Below are 11,911 nucleotides of genomic sequence, written 5' to 3'. Positions count from 1 at the left end.
AGAGCCTGGAACTCAATCCAGGTCTCCCATGTGGAAGGCAGGGGTCCAAGTACTTGGGCCATCTTCCAGTGCTTTCTCAGGTGCTTTGACAAGAAACTAAATCAGAAGTGGAGTAGCTGGGACGCGAACTAGTGCTCCAACATAAGATGTTGGTGTTGGCCGGCACCATGGCTCACTAGGCTAATCCTCTGCCTGCGGCACCAGCACCCCGGTTCTAGTCCCGGTCGGGGCGCCAGGTTCTGTCCCGGTTGCTCCTCTTCCAGTCCAGCTCTCTGCTGTGGCCCGGGAAGGCAGTGGAGGATGGCCCAAGTCCTTGGGCCCTGCACCCGCATGGGAGAGCAGGAGGAAGCACCTGGCTCCTGGCTTCGGATCGGCACAGCTGCTGGCTGTAGCAGCCCTTTGGCGGGGTGAACCAACGGCAAAGGAAGACCTTTCTCTCTGTCTCTCTCTCACTAACTCTGCCTGTCAAAAAAAAAAAAAAAAAAAAAAAGATGTTGGTGTTGCAAGTGCTGACGACCTGCTACACCTGGTGTTGGCCCCATAATCTCTGTTTTGATTGTTATAAGGGAGCATTTTTTAGAGCAAGAGACAGAGGCTTACGTCTAATAAGTCCGGTCTCAAGCTGGTCTGTGGGGAGCAACTTGGACTAGACTAAGTTACTGGAATTAAGACTTATTCTATGCATCTGCTCTCCCACAATATGGCGCTGGGAGAGGAGTAAACAGCTTCTACACAGCTGCCTCCAGTTCGACCAATAACCTGCAGGAGCTGATCCTGCTCCTGATCGGAGGAGAGCAGCGTACTCGGCATGTGGGTAGCAGAGTTGGGATTGGTGGAAGAGGACTATAAAGGAGGAGAGAGACAACATGCACCAGGAACATCTAAGGGGAACACCTGAGGAACATCTGAGCAGCCCCCGAGAGAGCCCGCCGGCGGTGTGCCGCTCAACCGCGGAAGTGGGGAAAGTGGCAGGGGGAACCGCCCTTCCACGGAGGTGGAGGGACGGCAGCCAACCCGGGAAGAACCAGCAGCAAACCCGGGAAGGGGCCAAGCAGACAAAAGAACAACGCAGGGTCTAGTGTCGTTCCTCCGCGAAGAGGGGGAGCTACACTGGTCCCCCGATCTCTAGTAACCTTTTAGTGTAAGTGTATCCTTACGCTATTTGCAAGATGCACTGAACAGGTGAAATTCAAATTGAGATGAATCTTTTTTTAATCTTGCAACACTAATGGCTGTGGGTGGAGCAAAGGCAGGCATGGCCAGGTTACTTTGAATCTCATACAATGAATTGGCTGAGGCACAAACCACACAAGTTTATTATAGGAAAGAAAGCACACCCCTTCAGAATCAGGAGTGAGCCAGTAGATCAGAGACCTGGGCCCCCAAACATCAGTAGTTACACCTTTTAGGGGGTGGTCGGGTATTGGGTGAGGGGCCCTCAGTGTCTCTCCCTCTGGAAGATTTGTTGATTTATTTGAGAGGCATAGTTATAAACAGAGAAAGAGAGAGAGTTTTTCCATCCATTGGTTCACTCCCCAGATGGCCACAACGGCCGGAGCTGGGCCAGACCGAAGCCAGGAGCCAGGAGCTTCTTCTGGGTCTCCCACGTGGGTGCAGGGGCCCAAGGACTTGGGCCATCTTCTATTGCTTTCCCAGGTGCATTAGCAGGAAGCTGGATTGGAATTGGAGAAGCCGGGACTCAAACCGATGACCATATGGGAAGCCAGCGCTGCAGGTAGAGACTTAAGTGCCAGGCCACAGCGCCGGCCCCTAGCGTGTTTCTGAGGTCATCTGTCTGACATGTAGGTCATCCAGCCATTGGCATATCTATACTCACAGCTGCTAAGTGAAGTTTTTTCCTTGCTTCCAATTTTTAAACTTGCAATTTTTTTTTCAACTCCAAGTAGCCCTTCTCTGTCTTTTCTCTCAAGGCCAAAGATAAGGGAGGCAGAGGAAGAGAAAAAGAGAAACAGACTGAGATTGTGGGAGTTTGTAATTTTTTTTAGCTTCCTGGAGGGAGGGAGGAGGAGACAGAGATAGAGATCTTCCACCTGCTTGTTCACTCCCAAATGATCTCAACAGCCAGGGATAAGCCAGCCTGAAGCCAGGAGCCTGGAACTCCACCTGGGCCTCCCATGTGGGTGCAGGGGCCCAAGCACTTGAGCCGTCTTCCACTGCTTTCCCAGACGCATTAGTAGGGAGCTTGACAGAAGAGGAGCAGCCAGGACACAAGCCAGGGCCCGTATGGGATGCTGGCACTGCAGACAGAGGCATAACCTACTATGCCACACACAGCGCCAGCCCCGTACAGTTCTTCTTTGTTAAGATTTATTTATTTATCTGAAAGGCAGATCCGGAGAGAGACAGAGAGAGAGAGAGAGAGAGAGAGATCAATCTTCCATCCTCTGGTTCAATCCCCAGATGGCTGCAATGGCCAGTGCTAGGCCAGGCTGAAGTCAGGAGCCAGGGGCTTCATTCGGGTCTCCTGTGTGGGTGCAGGGGCCCAAACACTTGGGTCATCTCCCCCCGCTTTTCCCTGGCCAGTAGCTGGGAGCTGGAGCTGCCGGGACATGAACCAGTGCCCATATGGAACACAGGTGTTGCAGGCAGTGGCTTCACCTGCTATGCCACAACGCAGGCCCCTAATTTTGCCTGTTCTGGACACTTCATATAGATGAAATCAAACATGGCTACTTTGATAAGTTTGTGGAAACTGAATTCAAAAATAAGCTTATCAAGCTGCAAACGCTTTGCTTCCCGTGTATGCTACCCATTTTCCACGAACTTTTGTAAGATCTAGCATCTGCTTAATTTCTAAAAAATCTTGCACCAAAATGAACTTATCTGTTAACTCCAGTTTCCACAAATTTTGTGAGATGCACACATACAATATGTGGTCTTTTGTGTCTTTTTTTTTTTTTTAAGATTTATTAGTTTATTTGAAAGGCAGAGAGGGGGTCCATCTTCCATCTGCTGGTTCATCCCAAAAATGCCCACAACAGCCAGGGCTGGGCCAGGCCAAAGAGCAGGAACCTGGGGGCCAGCGCCGTGGCTCACTTGGTTAATCCTCTGCCTGCAGCGCCGGTATCCCATATGGGCACTGGGTTCTAGTCCCGGCTACTCCTCTTCTAGTTCAGCTCTCTGCTGTGGCCCGGGAAGGCAGTGGAGGATGGCCCAAGCGCTTGGGCCTGCACCTGCATGGGAGACCAGGAGGAAGCACCTGGCTCCTGGCTTCAGATTGGAACAGCTCCGGCCATAGCAGCCATTTGTGGGGTGAACCAACAGAGGGAAGACCTTTCTCTCTGTCTCTCTCTCTCACTGTCTAACTCTATCTGTCAAATAAATAAAAATTTAAAAAAAAAAAAAAAAGAGCAGCAACCTGAAGCTCCATCCTGGTCTCCCCGGTGGGTGACAGGGCCACAAGTAGTTGGGTCATTGTCCACGTCCTTCCCAGGTGCATTAGCAGGTGTCGCTCCCCGTCTTCGTGGAGGAACGACACAGGACCCTGCGCTGTTCTTTCGTCTGCTCGGCCCTCCCCGGGTTTGCTGCTGGTTCTTCCCGGGTTGGCTACTATCCCTTCCACCTCCGTGGAAGGGCAGTTCCCCCTGGCCACATTCCCCACTTCCGCAGGGGAGCGGCACACCGCCAGCCGGCTCTCTCGGGGGCAGCACAGGTGTTCCCCTTAGGTGTTCCCCTTAGATGTTCCTGGTGCATGCCGTCTCTCTCCTCCTTTATAGTCCTCCTCCGCCAATCCTAACTCGGCTGCCCACACGCCGAGTACGCTGCTCTCCAATCAGGAGCAAGTCCTACAGTTTATTGGTTGAACTGGAGGCAGCTGTGCGGAGGCTGTTTACTTCTCTCCCAGCGCCATATTGTGGGAGAGCAGATGCATAGAATAAGTCTTAATTCCAGTAACTCAGTCTAGTCCGGGTTGCTCCCCACAGGAGAGCAGATGCATAGAATAAGTCTTAATTCCAGTAACTCAGTCTAGTCCGGTTTGCTCCCCACAGCAGGGAGCTGTATGGAAAGTGGAGCAGCTGGGACTTGCTCTGAAACGGGATGTGGGTGTCCCCAGCTGTAGCCTAGCCCACGGTGCCACAGTGTCCACCTGGCTGTTTTCACTGAACATGTTTCAAGGCTCCTCTGTGTTTTGGGATACAAAATAAACCACTACAAGAATGGCTGAAGAGCGGGCCTTGTAGGGAGCAGGTTAACCACCATCCCTTGGGGCACCCACATTGGAGTGCCGGGGATCCAGTCCCACCTCCGCTTCTGATCCGGCTTCCTGCTAAGTGCTTCCCAGGAAGCAGCAGATCATGGCTCAAGACTCAGGTCCCTGCCCTGCATGTGGGAGACCAGGATGGGCTCCTGGCTGCTGACTTTGGCCAGGCCCAGCCCTGGCCGTTGAAGCCATTTATGGAATGAACTAGCAGATGGAAGGTCTGTGTGTGTGTGGCTGTCTGTCTGTCTTTCTGTCTCTCCTTCTCTGTCACTCTGCCTTTCAAATGAATAAACAAATCTTGAAGAAACTTGAGCCACAGTCTGGTATCAGCCTCCAGTCCCACCGTGGCTGCAGGACCTGAGCCGCAGATCACAGCTCTGAGCTGTGAACCTTCTCTCACCCAAGCTGCCCCCAGAGCTCACAGTGTTGTCTAATGTGCCAGCCCCAGGGGACGGAGGTGCTCCCTCCCCTCTCAGGAAGGCTTGGCTCAGGCATCCCTGGCCTGGAGGGGCTTCTCTCACCCCTGGCTCTGGACCCCTCCCTCCCATACGCACCTGCCCACAATTCACTGGAGGACGTGTTTGTGTGTCGCTCCCTCAACCCTGGAAAGCAGGGTTTTAAACACTGAGTCCCCCAGGCTGAGTCAGAGGATTCTCCCTGCCAGAGGCCAAGGCACACAGCAAAGCCATCGGGCCTTGGCCCAGGCAGACTGCCTGAGAACAGTGGCTGCACCCTCTGCCCCCCCGCCCCAGGAAAACCCAACTCAAGACTGGGCCCCAGGGGGCAGCCAGACGGGTGACAGCTTCACTCAAGACACAAAACAAAGTGTGCACCCACAGGACGCAGGATGTCTGGTAGTGTGTTTATTCACACCGCCACGCAGCTGGTTAGAACCCTCTCTGTTGCACTCAATAAATGGCTCTTAAGCAAGCAGGCAAGCGCATCACAGGGCGTTAATGTTAAAGACAGACATTTCAACACGGGATGTGGAGAAGGCACTGGGAACACCAGCCCCTGTGCCGGCACCCGCTCTGCTCTCTGCTCCCAGGAGACGGCCCTGTTTGTCCCATAGGCCCAGGTGTCCCAGACCCCCAGGGCACACAGCTCAGCCCCGCTCCCGCAGTGGGACCCCCTGGGGACCAGCACCCTGGGCTGTTTCACCCTTCACTCCTGGCTGCTCTGGGCTGTCAGCGAGACTACACAGGCCCTGATGGGGCCCGCTCTCGTGTTTCCCCAGCCAGTCAGCACCCACATGGTGCCTGCCACCCGCGGGGCGTGGGGGCTTCCAGAGAGTTCATCAGAGGCCCTCAGGGCCTCCTCCCTCCAGCAGCTCCTGTGGGGGCCCCCACCGCGGTCAGCACGCAGAGGGACAAGTCCAGAGGAGGGGGCAGGCTGGGTTCCTCTGGTTTGCCCACGGCCCAGAGAGCACAGAATCAGCCTGACCAGCGGCTGTGAGCTTCAGGCAGAAGTACAGCCCCCTGCACAGGTCCCCAGGTCAGGCTGCCCAGTTAGGCCCGGGGCACAGTCTAGGCCTCGAAGCGCAGCTTTGCTTGGAAGTGTTCACAGCGGGCGTGCTTCATGGTCAGCCCGTAGATGGGGGTCATGTCCACCGTCGTGCCGGGCGACACGCTGAATTCCACCTGCTGCAGCAGCGTGGCCAGGAAGAGGAAGACCTCCAGGCGGCCGATGGTCTCCCCGATGCACTTGCGTTTGCCCAGCCCAAAGAGCAGCACCTTCTCCGTCAGCGCCTTGTCCACCGCGCCGCTGGGGGTGAGAAATCGCTCGGGCCGGAAGGCTTCGGGGTCACCCCACAGCTCCCTGGAACCAGAGGGAGGCAGCTGCTTGGGTTGAGCCCCCCAGGAGACCGGCTGAGACAGCCGCCCACACCCAGGAGGCTCGGAGCCGTCCCTGTCCCTCCCAACTCACGGGTCGTGGTTGTTCTGCCACTGGTTCACGAAGACACAGCGTCCCTTGGGGATGTAAAAGCCACCCAGACTGGTGTCCCTTGTGGTGCTGCAGAGGGAGGAGGCTCAGTCAGGCTCCTGGCCACAGGAGAATGAACCCCTGTCTCCCACCACCACCCTAACCAAGCACGCGGACTGCAGCGATGCCCGGGAGGCAGGACTGGATCCTCGGAGCCTCACCTGTGGGGGATGGTGAAGGGGAGGAAAGAGGTGTGTCGGAAGGTCTCCATGATGACGGCCTCCAGGTAGGGCAGCTGGGGTCTGTCGGAGAACCGCGGCCGCCGCGCCCTGCCAACCACAGCGTCTGCAGAGCACCCGGGGGCGGTGGATCAGGGGCTGCACAGACCTGGCCTGGGAAGGCCGCCTCAAGCCTTTGAAGGCCGTCCCCACCACCTACCCAGCTCCTCCTGGATCTTTCTCTGTATGCTGGGCTTGGTCACCAGGTACATGAGGCTCCACGAGATGGCAGTTGTGACCGTGTCAAACCCTGGGCGGCACAGAAGAGAGGGAAAATGACTCAGCTGGCGAGCCAGGGCACGTGGGTGCTGCGAGGGTGCGGGGACGGGGGGTAGCTCCTACCAGCTCCGAAGAGGTCCAAGACAATACCAACGGTCTTCTCGTCCGACACCTGGACGTTGGCATTCTCGTCCAACCTGTCCACCCGGTAGTGCTTGATCAGGCTGTCCGTGATGTCCCGGATGTGGCCCTGGGGGGGGGGGCGGGGCGCGCAGGTGAGCGCTATCCCACCTGGAGCCTCGCTCCCACGAGCACCCCCTGCAGCCGCCCCTCGAAGGCTCTGGCCTGCCTTAGAACGCAGTAGCCCGACTCAAGCGACACGGATGCACCGAGCGCGGCGCTATTACCGGGATGTGCTTCCCACCCTTTTCCTTCCCGGCCCCCGAAACCGCTGGTGCAGGAGCCTGCGGTGAGCGGCCACTGCTGTCTGGCTCGTGGAGAGGTTCCAGGTCCTCGGCTGACTTCTGAACCCCAGGCGATGCCTCCCTGAGGCCTTGCCAAGCCCCCCAGGGCCCTCCGCCTCCCCGGCCCTGCGGCCCGTCCCCCATACCTTCTCGAAGCTTCTGCAGTGCTCCTTGACCCTCTCCTGGGTGAAACTGTAGAACCTCTCATTCAGGTCCTTGAAGGTGTCCAGGGCAGGGTTGGGCAGGTAGCGGAGGATGAGGAAGAAGTCGGCGGGGCTTCCGGAGGCCGCCACCTTCCCGAACTCATCGTTCAGGTTGACGAGGCTCAGCAGCTCCTGGTCGTCGTGGTCATAGCGCCGGCCAAAGCACATGGCACAGATGACATTGGCCACGGACATCACCACGTACCTGTAGGGGTCGAAGTGCCCCACCGCCGCCATCAGCTCCTGGAACTTGCTGATGAGGTTCTCGGCCTCCTGGCTCACGTGCTCCTCCAGGTAGCAGGAGCTGGAGGAGGCGGGGTCGGAGGCCACGGAGAAACTGTTCAGGGCGTTCTGGGCCAGGCGCCGGCGGGCGGCCCACACGGGCCCCGAGTCTGAGCCGAAGATCATGCTCTGGCCCTTAGTGACGAAGGAGAAGCTGTAGAGGTCAGGCCGGCCCTTGAAGTCGTCGCCCTGCCGCACCAAGGCCTGCTTGATGGTGTCCAGGCCGCTGAGCACCACCACGGGCGTGGAGCCCAGGCGGATCTGGAACACGTCCCCGTAGCGCCGGCTCAGCCGCGCCAGCGCCACATGTGGGTTCTTGCCCAGCGTCAGCACGTGCCCAAGCAGGGGCCAGCCCCAGGGCCCCGGCAGACGCTTCAGGCCTTTGGGGACCCGAGGTTTTGAGGCTCCAGCCACCCAGAACACCAGGCAGAAGACGGCAGAGGCCAGGAGCAGCTCGGTGGCTGAGATGAAGGTGGGGAGTCCAAAATCGGAAACCATGGCGGACGTGGGGGTCTCCCTGGTGGCTGCAGGAAGAAAGCAACGCAGCCGTCAGGTGAGGGATGAGGGGGAGCCTCCCCACCCAGAGCGCCTCACTAGGCGCACACCGGAGCAAGCTATGGGGAGAAGCCACTTGTTGAGCTGCCCTACTGTGCGCCAAGAACGTCCTAGTCATTCTCTGTTCAGTAACGGCCACAAGCCTGCCAGGGAGGCCAAGGTGAGGCTCAGAGAGGGCAGGTGATTCGCCCAAGGTCGCAGAGCCAGGAAGTGGCAGCTGCAGACTCAGCTGCTGCAGGGGTCCACAGCGTGTCTCCCCCTACCTCCCCGTGAGTCCCACCCGGCGCTGGAGCCATTGCATCCACACAGTTTCCTGCCCGTGAATGGCGTCCTCAATGTCCAAGTGGCCCGTGGCACGCTGGAATAAGCACAGGATCGGAGGGTAGCATACCGAGTCCCACCTCTCTCGTTCGGGACCCTCGCAATCAGCCAGTCTTCTGGCCTCATTGCACGCTTGGGGAAGGCTGACCTGCAGAGGGGGCACGGACTGGCCCTGAGCCTCCTGGGGACAGTGCTGAGCCGGGGCTCGCCCCCCCCCCCAGCAGGCTGCGAGCCTCTAAGGAGCCCTGGAGGAATTCTCCCAGAACCCTGCCTTTTTTTTTTTTTTTTTTTTTTTTGACAGGCAGAGTGGACAGTGAGAGAGAGAGACAGAGAGAAAGGTCTTCCTTTGCCGTTGGTTCACCCTCCAATGGCCGCCGCGGCTGGCGTACCACAGTGATCTGAAGGCAGGAGCCAGGTGCTTCTCCTGGTCTCCCATGGGGTGCAGGGCCCAAGCACTTGGGCCATCCTCCACTGCACTCCCGGGCCACAGCAGAGAGCTGGCCTGGAAGAGGGGCAACTGGGACAGAATCCGGCGCCCCGACCGGGACTAGAACCCGGTGTGCCGGCGCCGCAAGGCGGAGGATTAGCCCGACGCCGCAAGGCGGAGGATTAGCCTAGTGAGCCACGGCGCCGGCCGAACCCTGCTTCTTTGCTGCTCCATCCCAGGGTCTACGCTGGGCAGGCAGCGCAAAGGCCACTGCCAAAGCCACACCGCTCTCAGCCCAGCCCTCTGAGCTCCTCCCACCCGCCCTTTATAAGCCGCTGGAGATCAGGTGAAGAAATCCCGGCCAGGATTTTCGTTGAGCTCAACTCTCAATGAATGAAGAGTCCCCGCCTCCCCCTTCTGCTGGTCCCCAGGGGCAAGAGTCAATGGAAGACTCCCACCAGGCCACCCGAACCCAGGGAGTCAGGAATGGACCTGAACCCAGCAGAAGCGGAGACAGTACTGCCTGCAGGCTTGGTCTAGGAAGGGCGAGTGCATCGTGGACCATTCTGTCCACGGATCGGGCTCTGCCTGGGGCCCCGGGCTGTAGGTAGGTCAGGAGGCCCGGTGCTGGGGTTCAGGTGGGTGTCGATGGTCATTTTACCTTTCTGCAAGAGAAAGCAGACCAAGAGCCACCCAGCTGTGCCCTGTTGGAGGAGCCGCCCACTCCGTCTTACAGTAGGGGCTCCACGTTCCCACCTCAAGCCCCAGAGCCCCCTGCTGCTGTCGGCAGGTTTCCTGCAGGAGCCGAATCCCCAGGTACACTAGATTCTAAGTCCCTGGATGAGCAGGGCCACTGCCAGGCCTTGGTGGCCACGGGGCCCCCTTCTGCTCAGTGGGTGTCCGGGGACCTCCAGCTATGTGCCACGGGAGGAGGCGAAGGCCCATGGACTTGGCTGTCCCACAGCTGCCTGCCTGCAGAGGAGCCCACAGACAGGGAAAGTGGCTGGGGAGAGCACAGGTGTGTGTGTGTGTGTCCTACTCAGAACAGCGCTCTGGTAAGCAGTACTTGGGAAAGAGGAGCCCACTGGGGCTGCCCTTAGATAGGGCACGGTACAGCTGGAAGAACCTGGCAGGCTCCCTGGGTCTGCCCTCCCACCCAGAGAAGACCCCTCCCCCAACACAGAGCCTCTACCCCCCAGGTGGCCCCGATGGGGGCAGCCCCAAGCTTGCCCAGGGTGTGTGGGCATGGAGCTGGAGCTGCCCGTGGAGTCCCGACCAGGGCTGGTGTCTGTACGCACAGGTCTGGGACGCGTCGTAGGAACTGGGCTAAGTCCTGTCCTTCCCCCGGCCTCAGTGCCCCTACTGGGGGCTGCACTGACTGGCCACTGAGGACAATCCCGGCCTCTGCTGCTCCCTAGGAAACCCTGTAGGCACCAAAATGTTCCTTTCACAGGGAGTGAAAGGAACACTCACCTGCACTCACCTGCGGATGCAAGGTGCCGAGCTCCTCTGGAAGTGAGAGGGTGAGAGGAGACTCCAAGGCACGGTCACCTCCAGGGTGAGGGCCAGGGCACTGCCACCTTTATAGGAGGCTGCGTGTGGCCACGCCTCCTTTACTGGAGGGGGGGAGGGAGGGGCTGCCCCCGGTGGGTGGGGGGGAGAGGGAGGGCTGCGGGGCGGGGGGCTGGGCCCTCCAGGGTGGGACGAGAAGGGGGAGGAGGGGACAGACAAGACCTCCACAGGGAGGCCTCATCTAGGTGCCTGCACATAAGGGGTGGAGGCTGCGGATACCTGGGACCCCCAGTTACAAGGCACCCCCTTATGCATCGCGGGGATTTGAGGCAGAAGCTGGAGCTCACCCGGAAAAGGGGGCCTGAGGGGCTCCGTCGGGAGATCCGGATCTCCCGACATCATTTTTGCACCGACCGGGACACGGCGGTGCCAGTCCCCCTTCCCCCATTCGCTGCCCAGCCAACCGGCCAGGCGGGGCGGGGCTGCCCGCTGGCGACCGCTCCCCCGGGGTTACTGAGTCCCTGCTCGCGTGAGAAGCTCAGCGACCCTGTGCCCGAGGTCACGGCCGCCGGAAGGCCAGAGGCGCCGCTGAGCTGGCCCCGTCCCCCAGGGCGCGACGACCCGGCGAAGCTCGCGCTCACGGACCGAGGGTCGCGCGGGCTCTCCGGGCGCCGCCTCCGGGGTCAGGCGCGTGGCAACCCAGGGCCACCTCCCGCCGGACCCTGGCCCTCGAGGTTGCCCCTGGGCTCCAGGAAGGAGGCCAGGGGGTCGCTAGTACTTTGCGGGGGCTACAGAGCGCAAGGGCTAGAGGGGGCCCCCCGGGACCGGCCAGGGTGCGAGGGGGGAATGCGAAGGGGCGCGGAGGCTCCCCCGCCCGCGTCGGAGCACCTGCAGGCTTGCAGAGGCCAGAGGTCGCGCGGCCCCTCCCCGCGCCACCTGGCCGGGGGCGCGGCGCCCAGGAGTTGCGTGAGAAGGGCTTGGAGGCCCGCGCAGCCAACTCGCCGCCCGGGTCCTTGGCTGGGCACGGGTCCCGGCGCAGTCACGCGAAGTGGGGGGAGGGGGCCAGGGGCGCGGCTCTTAAAGGGCCAGGGCCTCGCCCGAGCGTCGCAGGCGCGCGATTGGAGAGGGGGCGAGGCGGGCAAAGGGCCCGGGCTTGCGTGCGGAGCTCGCCTCAGCCTGCGCGTCCAGTCCGCGCTCTGGGTCTACGCCCAAGGCTGCCTCGTCCGACGCCGCGCTGTCCGTGCGAGGCCGAACCCTCCCGACCTGGGGTGTCTGGGGACAAAAGCCGTGTTTGCGTGTCTGGCTCAACCTGTCCCCAGCTCACTCATCACTCCGCCGGCCCCAGCCCCGCGAACGGCGTCGGCGGCGTGGTCCGCACTGGCCCAGGCCAGAACCCGGCCTCGCCTGCTCCTCACCCACCTCTCCCTTGTGCAAAATAAGTAGCAAGCGCCTACTGTGCGCCAGGCACAGGGGGCCTGCGCCCCGAGGGAGGGAACCAGGTAGAG

General features: G+C 60.3%; 1 protein-coding gene across 3 annotated transcripts; it reads right to left on the bottom strand.

The window, feature by feature from the left end:
• Positions 1–5,070: 5,070 nt before the first annotated feature.
• On the bottom strand, positions 5,071–10,519 carry LOC149123231 (cytochrome P450 1A1). Of its 3 annotated transcripts, none has more exons than XM_089310852.1 (7): positions 10,378–10,519; positions 7,253–8,115; positions 6,766–6,892; positions 6,584–6,673; positions 6,367–6,490; positions 6,149–6,235; positions 5,071–6,040 (listed from the first exon to the last, which is right to left on the bottom strand). In XM_089310852.1, exons 2-7 carry the CDS (start codon positions 8,087–8,089, stop codon positions 5,749–5,751), a joined length of 1,557 nt encoding a protein of 518 aa, XP_089166978.1. In that variant the 5' UTR covers positions 8,090–8,115; positions 10,378–10,519; the 3' UTR covers positions 5,071–5,748. The 3 variants fall into 3 exon arrangements, with proteins under 3 accessions (XP_089166978.1, XP_008250622.2, XP_069909383.2); XM_008252400.5 differs by having other exon boundaries at positions 10,368–10,501; XM_070053282.2 differs by lacking the exon at positions 10,378–10,519 and adding an exon at positions 8,410–8,499.
• Positions 10,520–11,911: the final 1,392 nt, after the last annotated feature.

The sequence above is a fragment of the Oryctolagus cuniculus genome, chromosome 12 (assembly GCF_051225735.1).
Source record: "Oryctolagus cuniculus isolate XC-2025 breed Fujian yellow rabbit chromosome 12, ASM5122573v1, whole genome shotgun sequence".
NCBI lineage: Eukaryota > Metazoa > Chordata > Mammalia > Lagomorpha > Leporidae > Oryctolagus > Oryctolagus cuniculus.
This window is presented reverse-complemented; position numbering and strand designations above follow the sequence as displayed.

Bases quoted from the DNA above. Each gene is read 5' to 3' on its own strand.
- LOC149123231 (XM_089310852.1), bottom strand. From the start codon at position 8,089: ATGGTTTCCGATTTTGGACTCCCCACCTTCATCTCAGCCACCGAGCTG. The intron at 6,236-6,366 runs GTGAGGCTCCGA...CTCCCTCTGCAG, and splicing joins CCCTTCACCATCCCCCACAG to CACCACAAGGGACACCAGTC. The intron at 6,041-6,148 runs GTGAGTTGGGAG...CTCTGGTTCCAG, and splicing joins TGGCAGAACAACCACGACCC to GGAGCTGTGGGGTGACCCCG.